General features: G+C 40.7%; 1 protein-coding gene across 1 annotated transcript in view; it reads left to right on the forward strand.

The window, feature by feature from the left end:
- MFSD14A (major facilitator superfamily domain containing 14A) overlaps positions 1-20,733 on the forward strand; it is a 98,457-nt gene extending 77,724 nt beyond the window's left edge. Inside the window, exons 10-12 of the mRNA XM_029617810.1 lie at positions 259-356; positions 14,569-14,732; positions 15,102-20,733. Coding sequence (XP_029473670.1) covers positions 259-356; positions 14,569-14,732; positions 15,102-15,308 — 469 coding nt within the window. The 3' untranslated portion in view covers positions 15,309-20,733. The remainder of the gene's footprint in view (positions 1-258; positions 357-14,568; positions 14,733-15,101) is intronic.
- The last annotated feature ends 418 nt before the right edge of the window (positions 20,734-21,151 follow it).

A 21,151-nucleotide genomic window follows, 5' to 3' on the forward strand; every position in this document is an offset into this window, starting at 1 on the left:
AATCCCAGCACATTAGCTTCTGTACCAGACCACATCCTAACTGTCCTGATTTGACACTGGGGATAGGGTTTTGGACCAAATTGGTTGAAAAACTTGATGTAAGACACCTGATTGTCCTGAAGTGCCAGGAGACTGCACATTTGCATAGTTCTTTAGCTATAACATAGTCTAAGATGGGATCATACAGTGTCAACATGTTTATGATCAGCTTTATCTTTAGATCAGTGTGGAGTATATTCTCTCACATCTGTTTTCCAGGATGATGTGGGCAGCCGGCGCTGTGGCAGCAATGTCCAGTATTACCTTTCCAGCAGTAAGCGCTTTGGTTTCGAGAACTGCTGATGCTGATCAGCAAGGTAAAGAAGTCAAAACATTCAACAGGATACACAAAAAGCAGAAGAAATAAATGTACATGGTTCTTCTTTAACTGATGTTTATAATGAGTGCATTATAACCAGTAGGTATTATGCAGCAGTGTAATACTGGAACACATTCTCCACATTTACCATCAAAACAGCCTGCACATTCCCGCAGCAATTTTTATATAAACTAAATATAAAATATAGGTTCAAAAATCCTGTCCTTAATGTGCTGCTTGATATCAATTTAATAATGGTGGAAGACAAGGTATTGCTTTGCTGCAGCAAAGTGTTCATTTAAACATCACCAGGGACTGCAGTGGCAACAGCTTCTAATTGTTATGGCTCTCCCGTCCCCTCTCCGGGGGGGGGGGGGGGCACATGGATGATTCTATATATTTTCCCCCAGACACATGCACTAGCATATACATGCTACCTTTCCTTTTTTGGACAAAAACTATTCCTCTGTTTCATACAGTCTACCAGTCTAGACAAGTGGGTTATGCACACCAACAAGCAGGTGCAGACAGATTAACAGGCTCGCTGATATCACCCCCTTATATACCAGTATTCTGCCAGTATTCTCAGTCTCCAGCAGATGGTAGGCAAGCATCCCATGCCTTGAATTCAAGCCTGATAGACTGTGCAGGAACACTTATTAGAGTTCCTGAGGCGAGAGACTAGCTTCTTCCTCCCTCAGTTGAGCCAGAGTTCCTAGCTCTTAACAATTGGAAAACAAGACTAGGTACCAGGGGCTCCAGAGGTGATGGCATTGCTCACTCTCTCTGAGCTACTAAGAGCCAGGGGGCTTTGGTTTTGATTTCCCCTCCCTCACAACTATCTCTCCTTCTTCCTCCTTTGTACCCTTCGTAACAGAAGGGGGGGGGGGCTGTAGCTTTAAGTTTCTGGCTGTCCTTTGTAAATAAAAATAAAATCAGGTAGCATTGGAGGAGCTGTTCAGCAGTAATGATAGTGGTAGCACAGGAACAGTTACAATTGCAGGGAACATTTTTCTTTGGTCTGCCTGTTGAAAGAGGAGTTTGGGTGAATTTTCTGAGCAGCAGCACACAGGTCCACAGGAGCATGGGAAGAAAAAATGCACTCTGCATGACATGTCACCTTAGGGAAGGTTCAGGTGGGAGCAGCTCTAAAGGTTTGCTGGAAGTGTGCTTTGGCTCAGTGGGAACTGACTAATTGCAATTTTGTGATGGTGGATGGCTGGTTTAGTGAAGCCACTGATTACCGATGCTGTAGTGATTTCCTCACTGTCTGCTCTGACGGTCGTGTCATAACCGTAGAGCATTGAAATAGAGGTTGGGCCCCCCCCCCCCCCCTCTCCCAGCCCAAAGTGAATTGAGCTTCTGGCTTGGCCCAGGATTGTGGCTATTGCTAGTGCAGTGGGGGTCAGTTTCTCCTGTACTGGGTATCTCCACCTTGCCCTGGAGAGTGATTTCTCAGGAAATCTTGAAGTATTTGCAGGCTTTCTGCAGGAGGCAGGGAAAGGCACAGCCCCAGGGGCTGTCTCTGCTCTTCTTGCACCTTCTACACCTGCCTGCCCAGTGTCCTCTGGACAAGGCACCCCAAAGTAAGAAGAGGTCTAGGATGATGTGTGAGGAGCAAGTGCCAGTTGAAGACTGGTCTACCTCGGATACCTCCCTGGAGGGTTTTAAAAGGTTTCCTTAAAAGGATAGTGATGCAGAATTGGAGGAAGGAGAGGTTCTTCCAGAGGGAAAGGGACCATGCTTCCATGCTGTGTCTCTTTCATAGGTATGAATTGAAGTCCCTAATTTCTCAGTCCCTGCGCACATTGCAGATTTCAGATGATAAAAAGGAAAAACCTCCTGCTTCCAAGAAAGACACTATCGTGAGTGGGAGCAGAGAGGAGGCTAGAAACTACAGGCCTGTTAGTCTCACCTCGGTGGTGGGAAAAGTAATGGAGATTTCGCTGAAGGAAAGAGTAGTGAACTATCTACAGTCAGAAGAATTGCTGGACCAGAGGCAACATGGATTCACCAGAAGAAGGTCCTGGCAGACAAATCTGACTTTTTTGATTGGGTGACTAAGGAATTGGATCAAGGAAGAGCGCTCGACGTGATCTACTTGGATTTCAGCAAAGCTTTTGATATGGTATTTTGATATGAACTTGGATTTCAGAAAATTTGGATTTCAGAAGATTGATATGAACTTGGATTTCAGAAAAGCTTTTGATATGATATTTTTGATATGAACTTGGATTTCAGCAAAGCTTTTGATAAGCTTCCAAGTTCTCTTTCCCTGTTGATTGTAACTTTGACTTATTCCCTCTTATTGTTTAGCTCTCGTTTACTTGAATTGTTACTCCAGTTATTCCCTGTTAAATGTAAACCGATCCGTTATGGTTATTACTATGAAGGTCGGTATAAAAAACTGTTAAATAAATAAATAAATGGTCCCACATAGGAGGCTTGTGAATAAAATGAGAAGCTTGGGAGTCAGTGCCAAGGTGGTGACCTGGATTACAAACTGGTTGACGGATAGAAGACAGCGTATGATGGTAAATGGAACCTACTCTGAAGAGAGAATGGTGTTAAGCGGTTTACCACAAGGATCAGTGTTGGGACAGGTCTTGTTCGATATCTTTGTGAGCGACATTATGGAGGGGATAGAAGATAAAGTTTGTCATTTTGTGGGTGATACTAAGATCTGCAACAAAGTGGACACGCCGGAAGGAGTAGAGAGAATGAGACATGATTTAAGGAAGCTTGAACAGTGGTCAAAGATATGGCAGGGGGGATGAAGGGCCTGTTGTGCACGGAGCAAGAGAGGGACATTGAGGTGATTGTTTCGCTATCTTTAGATCGCTAGACACTATGTGACAAGGCGATAGCTAAAGCCAGAAGAATGCTGGGCTGCATAGAGCGGAATAACCAGTAAGAAAATGGAAGTGATAGTCACCTTGCATAGGTCCTTGGTGAGGCCTCACCTGGGGTATTGTGTTCAGTTCTGGAGACTGTATCTCAAAAGGAGCAGAGACAAGGATGGAGGCAGTACAGAGAAGGGCAACAAAAATGGGGGGGGGGGGGGGGGTGTCCTCCAATTACTTATGAGGAGAGGTTGAAGGTCCTAAATATGTATACCCTGGAGGAGAGGAGGTGCAGGGGAAATATGATTTAAAGGTTTTAAAGATGCATAATCGACAAACCTTTTCCGTTGGAAAGAAATCAGAAGTAGGGGTCATGTAATGAAACTCCATGAAGGATGACTCAGAACCAACATCAGGAAATATTTCTTCGCGGAGACTGTGGTGGATGCCTGGAATACCCTTCTGGAGGAGGTAGTGAAGACAAAAACAGTGAAAGATTTCAAAGTGGAGGTGAGAGGGTGACGCCATCGGGACGGATGGCTGACTGAATTTGAGCTCTCCTTCCATACATCCCTCAATTGGGTGAATCTCCCCCATCGGGTATTGTAGAACCTCACAAATTTTGCCCAGCAGAAGACGGACGGCCTTCGATGTCGTTGAGACGAAAAACGGCTGATTTAAGGAAATTCTCGTACAGAAAACAAGCTCCAAAAAAGATACCGGTGCCTGAGGAGGAGTTACACTCCAGCGAACAGCAGGAGGACTCGCCCACTTTTGATGACGAAATGCCGACTCGTTTAGAAATGAAACGCTGGTTTTCGGAACTACGGCAAGACTTGCAGGATCACAAAAAAAGACATTATGGCATCCATTGAGGAAATTAAAGAAAAGATGGCAGAAAATGGCCGCCGTCTATTTGACATGGAAACCAGGATGGAGACCCTTACGGAGGACATTAAAACGGCACAAGAACGCTATAAATTACAAGAAGAAATGTCTGAGTTATAAGACAAAATAGAAGACCTTGAAAATGGGTCCGGAAGACACAACCTTCGCTTTAGAGGGATACTTGAATCTACGGAGTATCAAGATTGCAGGGACGTGGTGGCAAAAATTAGCGCCATGCTGCTTGCCTCATCGGAGGCTCCCGACATGATCGCTTCCAGGGATCTTCACATAGATCGGGCTCACCGGGCCTTGGGAGCCCACCAAGATAATCGCCCATGAGATATCATTGCCAGGTACCATGACTTCATTATAAAAGACAACATTCATGCTGTGGCCAGAAAGCAAGCTACATGGGCCTGGGAAGGGCATGAAATAATGGTTTTTGCTGATCTGGCCCCAGTAACTATACGCAAGCGCCAGGAATTGAAAACTATTACTGAAACCTTAAGGAAAGACAATGTTCGGTATAGATGGCTATTTCCATTTGGCTTGGGTTTCACCCTAAAAGGAAACTTTCACAGGATCAAAACCTTACAAGAAGGAGCTGCCATCCTGAAGGAGACTAGTTATGCCGGCTTTGAAACTGCTCTAAATGCTGGGCAAATGTCTACTCGTTGGGAGGGCACTCCACGATAGAAGAGGATCAACAAAGGAGGAAATAGGTTGCGCTGTATTCAGGAAGCGGGGGCTCAGAGACCGATGGTCACTTGAAATCTTCCAGACACTCCATTTAATATTTGGTCATTTTATTCAGAGGGACACACTGATGTTTTTCCGGAGCAAGCCGTAGATCTTGGCACACAAGTGATGTTGGACTAATTATAGGGGTAATGTTTATATAAATGGGAGATTTCTTGGATGTTCATGTTTGAATATGTTGAAGTTGGGGGATGTCTGGGGGGGGAGGGGTTGGGAGGCCATCTGTGTGATGTATGATTGCTCTCTTGAACTGCCATGCAGGCAGCAAGCTGAAGGCTTGCGTGTCAGGGAATCAGGACTAGTAGGTGAAATCCTACGAAGGTCAATGATATCCAAGGTTAAGTGGTCTTTGGTAGAGGGTCTCAGTTCCTTTAAGTCTCAGTTTACATATAGTCACTACAGTCTTAAGAGTTCAATGGAAAAAAGGATAGCAACTTCAAGTGGGGTATTTTCCAATGATCTGTGTATAATTAGGCAACATCCTAATGGCTGACCTGCAACTGTTGTCCCTTAATGTTAAGGGATTAAATTCACATAGAAAGCGACAACTCCTATTTTCAGAATTGAAGCAACAACATACTGCAGTTGCTTTTATTCAGGAATCCCATCTAAAACGCAGACACGAACACACGATGCATTCCCATTTATTTCCCCATCAATTTTGGGCGGCCTGCACAAAAACCTGTAAATACGCTGGGGTGGGGATTCTCATTCACAAAGATATCATATTTGAACAAAAGACTTGTATTTCTGACCCTGAGGGTAGATATCTCTTTCTTACCATTATCTTAGGGGTTGTGACCTATACACTTCTAAATGTCTATGCACCTAATAAACATCAAGGATCATTCCTCAAAAAATTGGAAACTGTACTTGACTCTCATTCCACAGGATGTCTGATAATGGGGGGTGATTTTAATTTAACCATAAATCCACATATTGATAACACTAAGGGGACGGGGCATACAACCAGCAAGGAAAGGAAAATATTTTAGGCACTCCTTGCTAGACAAGGATTAACAGATATGTGGAGAATACACAACCCCACTTCTAGAAATTACACGTATTTCTCCCGGGCACACCAAACTTATTCAAGAATAGATTTATTTTTAATAGATAAAGCCAATATAAATAGTGTATTCAGACCATATATAGATTCTATAACATGGTCGGAACTCAATATTGGAAGCTTAATGAGAGCTTAATTGATGATGAAGAATTCTCTATGGTACTTCAGGGAGATAGACAGGAATATCTTGCACAGAATGTCACAGAGGATATTTCCCCGATGGTTCTTTGGGATTGCCTGAAAGCTGTGTTTCGGGGCAAGCTCATTGCTAGGGCAACTCATGTCAAAAAAAAGAAAGAAATGGAAAAGAGAAATCTATTGGCGCAGATCAAACGTTTATCAGAGCTACACAAAAACACTGGTTCGATTAAAATGCTAGCACGCCTAGATCTATGCAGGCAACAATTGGAGACACTGGAAGCAGCAGCTACCTACCTACCAGGTTAATAAAGCAAAGTCATTATGAGGGAGGTAATAAAGCGGGAAAGCAACTGGCACGTAAACTTAAAGCTCAAGCATCCTCAACAATATAGTTAAAATTAAAGATGAACAGAGTAAGTTAACAACAAATAGTGAAATCAAAGATTTTTGTGATTTTACACAGATTTATATTCAACAAACAAGGCTATAGACAATGAACAGATCAAAAATTATTTACTAAATATGTCTCTGCCTCAGATTTCACGATTCCAAAGAGACATGTTAGATAAAGACGTTTCCAGGGCTGAAATAGCCTGGGCTATCAAAAGCTTAAAAACAGGTAAATCGCCAGGTCTGGACAGCTATACAGCTGCTTTTTACAAAAACTTTGCTGACCAACTGATACCCCTGCTATTAAAAGTATTTAATTCCTTGCGGACCTCTGGGGCAATCTCCTCTGTAACCAATATGGCAGCATCACAATTTTGGCCAAACCCGGCCAAGATCCCACCTATTGTGGCTCCTATCGGCCAATATCTTTAATAAACCTAGATATGAAACTCCTAGCTAAAATTTTGGCCAACAGACTGAATACCATATTACCAGAGCTAGTACACCCGGACCAGTCGGGATTCATACCAGGTCGCATGGCATCAGACAATGTCCGTAAAACAGTAAACTCTATTTGGTGGTCTAAGCACCATAATATCCCATGTTTATTGTTGGCAATAGACGCAGAAAAAGCATTTGACTTTGTACACTGGCCATTCCTGTTTCAAACTCTTCAATCCCTACAGATAGGAGAATATTTTATTGGCTGGATCAAGAAATTGTATGATACCCCTCTGGCCTGTTTAAAAGTCAATGGGGGATATTCTAATACGTTTCCCATTGGCAGGGGCACTCGCCAGGGATGCCTTCTTTCACCTCTACTATTTGCACTCTTCTTAGAATCATTCACACACAGAATCAGGAACAATGAGCAGATAACTGGTACACAGGTGGGAGATTTCTCTTCTAAATTATCATTATTTGCTGATGATATACTATTCACTATCACTGTCCCCCTAAAAACACTGCCAGCCATAAGTCAGGAAATAACCAACTTTAGTCAAGTATCGGGTTTTACTGTAAACTGGGAAAAATCCGAAATTCTCAACATTTCTTTCCCAGATGCAATGGCAGCTAGCCTCAAACACAGCCAACCCTTCCGATGGGCTACATCGAAAATCAAATATTTAGGGATATACATTGGCTGTCAGGATGACATATTCCAATTAAACTATCCACCCCTATTAGAAAAGATATATAAAAATCTGGAGGAATGGGACAGGTACCATATCTCTTAGGAGGGCAGAATTGCGTTCCTCAAAATGAATGTGCTCCCCAGACTTTTATATCTCTTCCAAACACTCCCCATAGCTCTGCCGCCTAAAATGTTGGAAAAGTGGCAGAAACGACTTTTCAAATTTATATGGAAAGGCAAAAGGCCCAGAATAGCGAAAAAAGTCCTATTTTTGCCCAAGAAGGGGGGGGGGGGGGGGGAGAGACCCTAATTTACATTGGCACCATGCAGCAGCACATCTAAAGGCGATCATAGATTGGCATAAACAGGGTAACCAACCACTGTGGGTGAAATTGGAACAGGCCATCATGGGAGATATGCCAATTTCGGCGTTGGTGCGGCAGCCTAAAACTATTTGGAGATTGATCCCAACATTTCCTGTAACCGTTCACACAACATATAACATTTGGTCACACTGGAAAGTTCTTTTAGTGGGGACCAAGTCCTACTTCCACAGTTCCCATATTTTTCATAACACTCTTTTTACACCTTGCCAACACCTTTCAGCTTATGGTGTATGGCGTACAAAGGGAATATCTAAACTTGAACACCTTTGGGAACCAGGTGGTATGATCACTTTTAAGACACTGCAAAGTAGATATCAATTGCCATCTAGGGAAATATTCTCTTACCTGCAGATCCGGCATTTTATTAACAGCAGGATGGTCCACAATGATTTAGATCAGGGTATATCGGTGTTTGAAAGTTTGTGTAGGCAAGCTGACCAGATGGGGAAGATTATATCCAAACTTTACCTATTATTGGCTGGGCCATCTAATTTTCAATATACCCATCTGAGGACTTGGGAGCAGGACCTACCAGATACCTTTTCGGAGGTTGCATGGTTCAATCTATTTCCAACCATTGGTAAAGGCCTGATCTCAGCTACTCATATAGAAAACGGATATAAATTGCTGTATTGATGGCATGTCACTCCAGACAAATTACACCATATGTACCCTGATGTGTCTAATCAGTGTTGGAAATTATGTGGAGAAAAGGGCACTTTTTTACATATGTGGTGGAATTGCCCTAAAATACAAAAGGTGTGGTCTCCAACTGTCTGCGTGTTTGGGAGACATTCTCCAAGAACCAGTTAAGATTTCTGCGCCACAGGCGCTTCTCAATTTGGAGAGTGATGGGGAAAACTCTATACACGTGCGCATTATAAAATGTAGTATTGTTGCTACTAGATGCACCATAGCACAACTGTGGAAATCGACGGAAACCCCTTCTATCCAGCTCATACAAGCCAGGGTACACACCCTATACACTTTGGGGAAAATCACAGCACATAGACATAAACGACTAAAACAATTTCACCAGAAATGGGCTCCTTATGAACTCTGGTTAACCACTCAGCTTTAACTGGGTCGACTTTATAGATGTTGTAGTTGTTGACTTTACTTTTTTGGTATTACCTGTGAGAAGTGTTATCAGGAGACCACCTCGGAGACACACTTTCAAAATAATCAGATGACTTGGGGGAGAGGATAGAAAATAAATTCCACACATATTAGACAACATTTCACGGTTACAAATCAGTTGTTTATTAGAAATTAGCAGGTCATAATGGTTCAATGTTTCCTGAACATATTGTTTATAGCTTTTACCGTGTTGTAATGATAACTATGTATACAAAACAAGAATCCAATTATTAATGTATGGATGGTTGGAGAGCATAGTTTTGTTGTCTTATCATAGAGATTATTGCTTTGTTATTTGTTCACTGTAGCACTGGAAATTTTGCACTTTTCTAATAAAAAATCGTTTTAAATTAAAAAAAAAAAAAAAAAAAAGTAAGATTTCAAAGTGGCATGAGATAAACACTGTGGATCCCTAAAGGCTAGAGGATGAGAATGAAGAAAAGAGTGCATGGGGGTACCTTGCTGGTGTGACGGTTATTACCCTTAACCAATAAGTCTTCATACTGTTGATACAACTCCATTATTGCTCTCTGCTTTTACGACAGGGGGGAAAGGGGAATTAGATTCAGACAGCAGCCAACAAGGACATTGGATTTTATGGTCTGGGAAAATAAAGAAGCATGGGGGTAACTTGCTGGTGTGATGGTTACTACCCTTAACCAACATGCCTGATACTTTGGATGCAACTCCAACATTGCTTCCATTTTTTTCAGGCTCCCTGTTGTCTCTTACCTTTGTTCTTTGGTTGTTCCCCCCACCCCTGTTCTTTGTAATTTCCACCTACTGTTAAGATGTAAACCGATATGATGTGTATTTTAATGTCAGTATAAAAAAGCTGTTAAATAAAAATAAATAAATAAATTGCTGTCTGCTTCAGCAGCAAGAGGTAACAGGGAATTAGACAGCAACCAACAAGGGGCCTGACTTTGACGGTTTGGGAAACTAAGTAAGGGATGACTTGTATGGCGCAGCAGATGCTACCATAAGCTTGCTGGGCAGACTGGATGGACCGTTTAGTCCATTTCTGCTGTCATTTTCTCTGTTTCTAAAATCCTGGTGGTATTTCCCCCTCCATAAGGTAGTGCAAGGATCTGATTGATTTAGAATGGGCAGCTCCAGAGGCTAATTTTAAAGGGGGCTGCTCCTTGGCTAAGTTGATTCTGCAGGTGAAGAAGTTCTATTTCCCAAGGTGAATGCCTTGGTGTGCTTGGTGACAGAGGACCACCATTCCAGTGGAAGGTGGGGTGGCTCTTAAAGATGCAAAGGACCAAAAGAGAGAATCTGTACTTAAAACAAGCCTTTGAAGCTATGAGCATGGCTCTTCAGATATCTTGTTTGTGTTGTGGTTAGATCTGGACTGCATCTGGCACAGGATGCCCAGGAAGAACTATGAGAGGGTTGTCTACCATTGGAGAAGGTAATTCTGTATTTAGTGGGTGCTGGCTATGATTTGGTTCATGCCTTGGCCAAAGAAGTGGCGTCCATATTAGCGACTTGGCAGCTGCTTTGGATATGCAACTAGTTGGCAGACTATCTCTAAGACTAAATTGACTAAGCTTCCTCTTAAGGGACATCTCTTGTTTGGAGATGAGCTAGAAAAAATGGCAAAGGAGTGGGGCAACTCTAAGGTCCTGAGGCTCCCAGAAGATAGATCTAAGGGTCTGCCTTGGAGTTTCTCATCTCGCAGTAGATGTTGAGATTCCAGGAGATTCACACTGAGCCATAGTTTGGCGAACAAGAGGTCTAGAAAAAGTTCCAGAATTCAGTGCTTTCAATCTAAGGATGAAAGGACTGAGGGGCAGGCTCCAGCTCCTTTAAAGCAACAAAATGCATGCTCTCCAGTACCAAACATAGAACAGAAATAGACTGCTGCTTATCAGAGGTGGACCCAAATTACAATGAAGATATAAAAAAAAAAAAAAGTTAAGCTCTGACATTTGCTCGTCCGGTTTCTGATGCCTATGGTTTCTTATTCTTATGGTTTTTCCCTGTCGTTTGGTTGTAAAAACAGAAGCAGTAAAAGCTACTCTGCAGAGATTTCTCAGTTTGAAGGCTGAGTTTCCGATCCTGAAAGACCATGAAGGCCAGTGATGTTATTCCATTTACTTTGTGGTCTCAAAGAAGGAGGGGACCTTTTGTTCCATCCTGGACCTGAAATGGGTCAATTTCGTTTTGAAGATGGCCCACTTCAGGATGGAAACTTTAAGGTTGCTAATCATGGCATTTCAGAAAGGAGATATTCTAATTTATTTGGAAGTTTATCTTCACATTCCAGTTGTGGCAGATCTGCATTTCCTCAGATTTTCTGTTTCAGGCTCTGCCCTTTGGGTTGGCAACAACCTTGAGAATTTTCTTAGTGATGGTGACACTGTGCATGGAAGGAGCTTTGGTGCCCCCTTATCTAGAAGATTGCTTTTTATCAGCCAAAGTCCTTTCAGGAGAACATTTCAGCTGCTCAGCAAGTGATCCAGGACTTGGGATGGATTGCCAGTTTTCCCAAGAGCAGTCTTCAACCTTCTCGGACTCTAGTTATCTGGATGCTTGGTTCAATACGATGATAGTCATGTTTGTCTAACAGAACAAAGAGTTTAGAAGTTGTGTAGCCAGATCCAAGCATTGCAGATGGCCAGAAATCTGATGGTGTGGACCTGCTTCAGCCTCTGAGATCCATGGCTGCAGCCTTAGATCTGGTTCCGTGTATGAGGGCTCATATACATCCTCTTCAAAGAGTGGAATCTCCTGTCCCAAGTCTGTAAATCAAGAGTTCTCAGGTGTCGTTAGAGGTGGAGATAAATATGGAGGCCTTGGCATCTCATAGTGGGCGCAAACTATGTTCAGGTGGATTTGGATCTCATGGCAACCAGCCAGAATATGAAGGTGTGCAGATTCTTCAGCTCATTCATCTGGAATTGATGCTCTGGTACTGGTTGATGGAGATGTCATAAGTTGGGTTTTTTTTTTTTTTCTTCCTGGCTTATAATAGGCAGGCTACTTCAAAGGATTACTGGACATCCTGGGCAGGTGAAACTGGTGATTCTGGAGCCTACTTTGTGGTAGCCCTCTAAGACTTTCACCTCACAAGGAGCTGCTTGGCCAGTGTCCCATGTTTTACATGGAACTGAATCTGTTTTGTCTTATGGCTTGTCCCTTGAGGGAAGGCATGATTAGTAAAGAAGGGCTACTCTCAGGCTTTAGTATCAACTTTTCTGAAGGCTAGGAAATTTCAAGCATTGGTGCTCAGACGTCAGTGTGTCACTAGGAATGCACCAGTTCCATTGATTTTGGAATTTTTGCAGGAAGGCCTTTCTATGGGCTTGGCTCTTAATACATTGAAGATGCAAGTAGCCATGCTTTACTGCTATAGAGGGCATATACAAGGTATGACTTTGTCATCTTGTTCAGATGTCTCTCAGTTCTTCAAAGGTGTTAAACATATTAGACTACTACTCAGATCCAAAGCAGAATTGGAATCCGGAACTTGGTGGTGTCATTTTTGGTAGGACCACAGTTTGCTTCTCTTAAAGCTATTTTGCTGAGATTATTGACTTTGAAGACTGTCTTCCTAGTTGTTGTTTGTTCAGCTCAGAGGATCTCTGAATTGCACTGTCCTGTAGAGAGACTTTCTTGTTAATGGAGCAGTAGTTATTACAACATAAGGCATGGGATTATTACCCTTAACCAATAAGCCTTGATGCCTTTGACACAACCGCTTTTGGGGGGGAGAGAGGTATTGGATTCGGACCACAACCAACATGGACCTTACTTTTACAGTCGGGAGTACTGATATGCAGACATAAGGGAAAATGCACAGGATTGCTTCTCTGGCCAAGTCCATAAGCAAAGCACATCAAGCAGCATTGTCTGAATTTTCAAGGCTTAGCAACCAGTAAAAGAGAAACATGGAGGGTAACCTGCACAGAGCGGCAGATGTTACCTTAAGAAGCTTGCTGGGCAGACTGGATGGATCATTTGGTCATTTTCCGCTGTCATTAATGTTACTATATAATTGAGAGATGGGGTTCAAATTTATACATATCCCTCTTTCCTACCAAAGGTAGTTTTGGAGTTTCATTTGATTTTCTTGCCTTCGTTTAGCAGGCAGGTCATTCCAAAGACTATGCTGTTCTTCACCCGTTGGATGTGAAAAGACATATTTTGAGAGATCTCAAGGTCACTAACACCTTCAGATAGTCCGGTCATCTCTGTGCTGTCCATAGAAAGGTGACATGGCTTCTTGAGCTATGGTGGCATGCCGAATTAGAGGTGATTGCAGCAGCTTATGAGATTCTGGCACTCCATTGCCAAAGCAAATGTGAGTGCATTCCACTAGGGCGCAGGCTACTTTGTAGGCAAAGTTGCAGTTGATCTCCCTGTTGGCGTTCTCTGCATTGCTAGTAGTACTTTTGTTATGGGTTTGATGGTTGCTTGGTTTTGATTGTTAATATTACTACCCTTAATATAAAGCTTGGGGATAACCTGCACGGAGTGGCAGTTACTACCATAAAAAACTCGCTGAACAGACTGGCTGGATCATTTGGTTAGTTTTTGCACCATTACTGTGTAACAATAAAGCAGCAACTTGGTCATCGCTGCACACTTTTTCTGAGTATTACCAGCTGGATGTCAGAGCTAGGGAAGAATTCTCTTTCACCTTGGCAGTTTTGCGAGCGTCCTGCCTAATTGGGAGTTGCTTAGATACATCCCTCTTGTCTGGACTGGTCTGACTGTATAACGAGGAAGGTGACATTACTACTTACCTGATAATTTCCTTTCCTGGAATACAGTCAGACCAGTTCAGGGACCTCCCTTAGAGTTTATATTGAAGGCAGTTATGCAGAGGTGAGCATCTTAATGGATGTTGATGCTTCATTATAGATGAATTATTTCTAATTTTGGTTGAGAACTCTTCTTTCCTATTTTGTTTCCTTAGTTCTCTGGAAGCTCGCCGGTTTAAAAACAAATGGTTATGGTTGCTGAGATTGTTTAAGAAAACTGGCAGGCTAATATCAGCTCGGATGTATATAAGGGGTGACAGTGAGTCTGTTGATCTTTCTCCATCTGCTGGTTTGCACACACGACCCATTTGTCTGGAGTGGCCTAACTGTATTCCAGGAAAGGAAATAATCAAGTAAGTAGTAATTCTACCTTATTAAACATTGCCTTGTACAGTTTTTCTGCTGAAAGGGTGATTAGTGCGTTCTAAATTAAATGTTATAGTATGTAAAAGTGACTGAAAAATAGATCACACAGACAGCTCGAAGATAGAAATGAGACTCCTGTTTTTTATGATACAGCATTGTGGCAGGAAAGATTCAGGAAGATAATGATTGATTACTTAAGATATGAACATGGGTGTCCAGGACTCTTAGTATTAGACTCATTAGCATTATTACTAACTCAAATCGAGTCTTCAGTGTACTCTAGAAGAGGAAGCTAACCTGTTTACACTTGCATTTCAGGTGTTGTTCAAGGAATGATAACAGGAATTCGAGGCCTGTGTAATGGCTTGGGCCCAGCACTCTATGGATTTATATTTTACATATTTCATGTAGAACTGAATGAATTGCCAATAACTGAGACAAATTCAGGTGATGATAAAGATAATCAACACCATTCACATCAGGTACTTCTTCATTAAAAATATTAATGAGGATAAAAAAAAATACTGCAAAGACTGAATTTCATAGGTCATGTGAGAGCAGCTGTAATTGTTAATTAGATGAGAAAAGCAAGGAAATTCCAATCTGCTTGGTCTGCATTTTAAGTCTTAGAAATACTGATATATTCAGTATTTTTGTGACATTTCTTGCATTATTTGCTTTTGTTCTTTTAAGATCTCATTTACAGTATGGAGATGTTTGGTGCCTCCATTCTGATTTGGTCCTTTTCAGCTGCGAGACCTTGGTGTGAGAAGTCAAATTACTTTGTGGTAGATTTATTGGAAGTGTGCACAATAGCTTTAGGGAATAAAAATGTGTGCATTGCTTTTCAGAATTCCATCATTCCTGGTCCACCATTCTTGTTCGGCGCGTGCTCTGTGCTGTTGGCTCTACTTGTTGCCTTGTTTATTCCGGAACATACCAATCTAAATGTTCGATCCAGTAACTGGAAGAAGCACTGCGGAAGCCATGGTCATCCACACAGTCCACAGGCTCCTGGTGAGGCCAAAGAACCTCTGTTGCAGGACACTAATTTATGACAGAAGGACGCCAAGATAGACCTTTCTAATGACTCCTAGGACTTGTACAGTGGTGTCTCTTTTTTCATCTGCAACTTGGAACGCACATTCCATTTACATTTAAGTTATACTTTCTAAAGGAGGTCCTGTAAAAGAAAACTGCCTGCATGACAACTGTGTAGGAACAAAAAAAAAAAAAAGAAACCAGAAGTCTCCAAAGATGTTGCAAAGTAAACATGTTAAACCAAAAAGAATTTTTGGAAGGCATGTTGAATTTCCTATTTCTTCCTTTTTGGCTATAGCTTTTAAACTTTAAGGTGCAAACCTTAACACTTTACAGAGTTATCTAGGCAAATGAAAGTCTTTGCTGTGTCAGATGTGGCCTGGATAGATTTTGCACAAAGTGCATAGCATGCTAGGCTGTAGGCCCAAGTTATTTGCTCACAGTTCTAAAAGAAAGTTGGATTTTCTTCTATCATGTCTAGTGTAAGTTGCTCAGTTGTGCCACAGGAGCCAAGAAATACTGTGCATAGGAACAAGAAAAGCTGGGTTAAAAACTGTTCTGGGCTACAGTTTCCCAATTGTAAGTATGATTATCTTCAACGTTCCTATCTAGTATGGATTTATATCCAGATTAGTTCTAGGTTACCTTTTATAGCACTTTTGGTAGATGAAAACAGTTTCTAAAATGTTTGCTTTCTTTCCTAAATCACCTTTGATCTGTTCAAAATTAGTGAGGTTAAAGTCTTCAAAATTCTTATCTGCTAGAACAGAGGTAGCCAACTTCGGTCCTCAAGAGCCAGCAACAGGTCTGGTTTTCAGGCTTTCCATAATGAATATGCATGAAAGATATTTGCATGTACAGACTACTGTATGCAAATTTATCTTATGCATGTTCATTATGGAAAGCTTGCAGGCTTTTGTGATTGAGAATTGGCCAACCCTGTGCTAGAATAACCTAAAGTATCATAAGGCATGCTGGTGTGAAAACATTGCAGGGGTCGATTTTGTTGCGGCGCTGTCTGATCCTGGTATCCTGATACACCATGGTATGGTATAGCCAGGGGGTGGCCAACTCCAGTCCTCAAGATGCACAAACAGGTCTGCTTTTCAGGATATCCATAATGAATATGCATGTGGGATATTTACATGCACTACTTCCATTGTATGCAGATCTATCTCCTGCATCTTTATTGCGGATATCCTGAAAATCAGACCTGCTTGTGGCTCTCGAAGACTGGAGTAGGCAGTCTCTGGTATAGGCTTTTCAGTAATTCTTGCAGAACATCCTCCTTTCCTCCCAAATCGATTTTTAGTTTAATTTTGAAAATTCTATGATAAATAAGCTTTAAACATCTTCATGTGGGCAGCTATCACAAAATGTGTTCCAGTTTTGGAAATGCCCCTTTTCTTTCTCATAACCATTTCAAACTTGGTCAGGTATGTGTTTGTGGCTTTATCACAGTAATGTAGACGTTCTTCAGACTGCTTACAGGTAGTAAAAACGACATTTATTTTTGCAGTTACCTTACTAGCTCTTATTTAGATAGCCTCTTTGAAAAGTAAGCCGTAGGCTCTCCATTGTACTGTGTAGTATTTGAAAATTATACATAGTAAGTAGTGAGGCTCTGTATCGGTTCTGGAGTATAAGTGGTGATCTTGTATTTGAAATTCTCGTTGGGTAGGAGCAGCCATCTGCAGCAGTATTACATATTTCCATACATACATACAGGCACTGCGATCGGATTGGTTCATGTAGGGAATGATGTCAGTGTGAGCCAGCTGGATCAATGAGCATGAAGTCATTTGATGTCTTTGCTAATATGGCTGCTCTTAAAGAGAGGGGAGTCATTTAGCTAATTAAAAAAATGTTGAACAGATACTGGGAGTACTACTCGTTATGTGTACTTTAGGAATAATGGAAACTACATTGGCTTTCTTTTAACCATGACTAGGAAGTCTTGCTCTAGCTATAATTTCTTTATTGCAAAGCACATGATCTTCATGATTGTAGCACTGATGGAATTTTTTTCCTTAGCAAGTATGGTTTTGAAGTTGTACAAATGATCTCCATCTGAAATGTTTATATATTTTAGGTTTGTTTTTATATCCATTTTTGTCTTATTTTTGGGTTTATAAGATGCAGCACTTTCACCTTGCTAAGCTGCTAGAATACTGTTACAGTAGGTGTGGTGCCGTATGACATGACCTGAAGTTTCTTGCCCTCAATTTGAACTCTTCAAATTCAGAATAGTGATAGAATCAGGAAGAATTGATATTGTACAATAATTTCCAGACCCAAAAGAGGCACAGCCACCATGCAAGAGGAAAAAATTGGTGGAAAAAAAATCAAAGGTCAGACAGTAATAAAGGTGATGCCAAATCATGTAGGAGAAATTGATGATTATAAGCCCTATCCCCGTTTTATATTGATATAGGTTAGCTGTTTGGTGCTCTGCTTTAATATGTCTGTTGGTGATGAATCAAAGTTTAGTAAATATAAATATTAAAGGATAAAAAATGCTTTAATAAACCATAATGCTCAAAATATTCCACTATAAACAGTTGTAAATAATGTAATATACCAGATATAAAACAACAAACCTGTTCTCTGGTTTACAAAAGCATATTAAAAACCAATCCCAACTTTTATGTTCCAGCATACAGGTACAAAATCATTTGGTTTTCCCTATAGATAGGTCACAAGGATATGGAACTAAAGAAACTGATCAATATTCAAAGCATATTCAGTGGATAAGTATAACTTCTGTGACTAAGAAGCAGCAGCTGAATATATGTCTCTGTTCACCAGCATAAGTCACTTATATGGCTAAAAAGTTAGCTGCATAACTTGTGGCTGGATTGGGGCAGAGTGAGTTAGGGAAACAAGCTATGTAGCTGCTATGCGGCTAAGTTAGATGTCCCATAGAGCACGTCTAAACTTCTATGGCTAAGCAGGATATACATGCATATATTCAGCAGCTTAGCTGTAACACCTATAACTTATACGGCTAGTTAGTATAAGCATAACTCCAGTGGTAGAGCATACAAAGGCCACAGCTTGCCTCATCCATGTAAAATTCTCCCTGAAATTTGCAGAGGGAGCTGATATATGTGGAGGCTGTCACTGTTGTATAGACAGTAGATTAAGCAAATTAGGCATTTACTACTAGGGAACATGGCTGTTCCTCTTCATTTCCCAAAGGTACCCGTCCTGGGGATCCAAGGATCCAAATGAGGTTTCGCTGGTTGTGGTTTCATTGTACACTTTTTCTCTTTCCATCCTTTTATTGGGACAGAATAAAGATCATGCATGATAGGAGAGGATAGCGAAGAAAATGTTTAGATGCTAATAGAGATTTACAGGGTTCATCCTTTGCAAAAGACTCTGTACATGTCGGTGCCCTCTGTTTTCTCTGGTAGCTGCTAATATTAAAAACATTATTGAAAACCAGCAAGAATTTGCAGGCAAAAATGGTAGGGTAGTATTTTTTGAAGGACAGAATAGTTTCATCTACAGATCAGTCGCCACTTTCAGCTCCCTCTGCACATTACAGGGAGAATTTTACATGTAGCATCTGTCTTTGGATGAGGCAGGCAATAGCCTTTGTACATTCTACCACTGGAGTTAGGTTTATTATAGGAAGGTTTTGGACTTGGATGCTGGAACAGAAAAGTCAGGCTTTGTTTTTTAATGTGTTTTTGTGAACTGGTTCACACAGTTTTGTTTTTTATGTGCTATGTTATAGTATTTTCAGCTGTTTAGATTGGAATGTTTTGAAATTTATAGTTTATATTAAAGCTTTTTGATCCTTTATTAAATGATTTGTCATATTACTTTCTGACCTTTTCATATTTTTTCACTTTTTCTCAATTTTCTGGAACCACAACAGTCACTACAGAGTGTGTATACTGTTACTATCCAAAACAACTAGTAACCTGAAACATACTAATATTTTACACATTGCTCCCATGCTTTCTGTGCAAAAGAATATGGCTTAATAATTTTGTGGCTTATTTTGCGTGCTATAGATCTAATTGAAGCGTATATTACATTTGAAATTGGAATAGTGATCTGGTGACTACAGGCCCAGTTTTACTATCCCAGTGCAACCGTGAAGTTAATTTTCCATCATTTGGCATTTGGTAGAGTTGGGCCAGTTTTAGGCTTTAAACTATTGTAATTAATTTTCAGATTCTAAAGAGGGATTGAAGGCATGTTGGAGGAATGAGCACCATAAAATATAGTCCAGCACTCACTGGTTGTCCCTCAGTCCATTTCCTTAAAGCAGCAGTACTCCATATTTTGGATAAATTGTGTTATTTTTGGGTGGTGCCAAATATAAGAAAAGGACCTTTGACTTTTTGTGTACCATCTTGATTTTCCTAGCTTGGTAGCCCCACTATTTTGATCTTTCCCTGAGTCCGCAAGTTGCTGCCATAAGCATTAAGGACAGTGAATGGAAGGAAAGGGTGGTGGGAGGTTCTAGAAATGAAAATAGAGATGAACTATTCACCAAAAACAAATGCATCATCAAATGGAGAGAGAATCTCAACGGCTGGTCTTTAGAATTAAGGTATCTATTACTGCTGCTTTTCAGATGTTCAGCTTTAAATCTCAAGGAGCTGTATCTGTACACTTACAGACCCGTTTGTGTTGGTGTAAAATCTTGGGTTAAAGGAGTCAAAGCCTTAAATGCTGAATGCACTGTTAGGAAGAAAATGGGTACAGTTTAATTTCTTTTTGAATCACTGTATAGCAGGGTTCTTAAAAATGTTCAAGAAATTGTGCTACACTAACTTGCTCAATTTGTTTCTGTAAAGGTGTTACTGTGCTAATAATTTAAATACAGAGGACCAAACCACACCTTTTGTATGAGGGCATCTGCTCACAATCATCTAGCCTGGGTAGCTGGGTAATCCTTTTCTAGTACATAAAATCAGCTCTGTGGGGGAGGTGGACAAGTAAGTTAAGTTTGAATCTCCCCTGTATATCTAACTTAGGGAATGAACCTAGAACATTTTAATATTGATTGTAAAATAGTTGCTAAGTACAGCTAAAGATAGCACTAGGTTTACTTAATCCCTAGGACCTCCAACCTTGTGTACACAATTTAAATTTAACGCTGTAGCCTTGAAAATCACCATCTGCTAGAGTGGCCTTTCAGGATTTCATAATAAACTCTTTAAAAGCTATTTTACTCCTATATTTTCAGGGCCATAGTCCAGAAGAGAACTTTATATAATTACTGATGTGAATTTCTCATTGTGTATATTTGTGTCCACTTATTTAAAAAGTGTTGCTTTGTATAAATTGTGTATAAAGTATTGTATAGTTAAAACACTTTTGTCTTGTTCTGTGGTTACTGTTTAAAACTTTAAAATAACTTCCACCTTAGACAACTGAAGACTCTGTAAATATTGTTAATAAAACTATTTTAATGAACTTTAACCTACATTGTTTTTTACACTAAAATAAATGGCAGTTGGTGCCTGTCCTGGACTGATAGATGCTTGGAAAAGTTGCCTGTGTAACTGCTGCTTTCCTGTAGTTACTCTCTGTGAATCACTTTCATTATAAAATGTTTCTATGCTGAACTGTAGGTAGCTGGACAAAATTTTAACCAGTAGAGTGAGTACAGCATGGCTTTCATTGTGGATGTGTTCTGTTTCTCACAGGAGTATCCCCTAATTATGGTCACCATACCAAGTCCTACCTTCAGGTCTCTGCAACTGGACAACAATCTTTGAGTTCTAAAAATTAATCTTATTTATATTTTCCTCTGCAACTGGACTACAATTTCTAAGTTCAAAATTCATTTTATCTTATTATTTATATTTGGCATGGTTAATATGTCACTATA

This window comes from Rhinatrema bivittatum, chromosome 10 (genome assembly GCF_901001135.1).
Source record: "Rhinatrema bivittatum chromosome 10, aRhiBiv1.1, whole genome shotgun sequence".
Lineage (NCBI taxonomy): Eukaryota > Metazoa > Chordata > Amphibia > Gymnophiona > Rhinatrematidae > Rhinatrema > Rhinatrema bivittatum.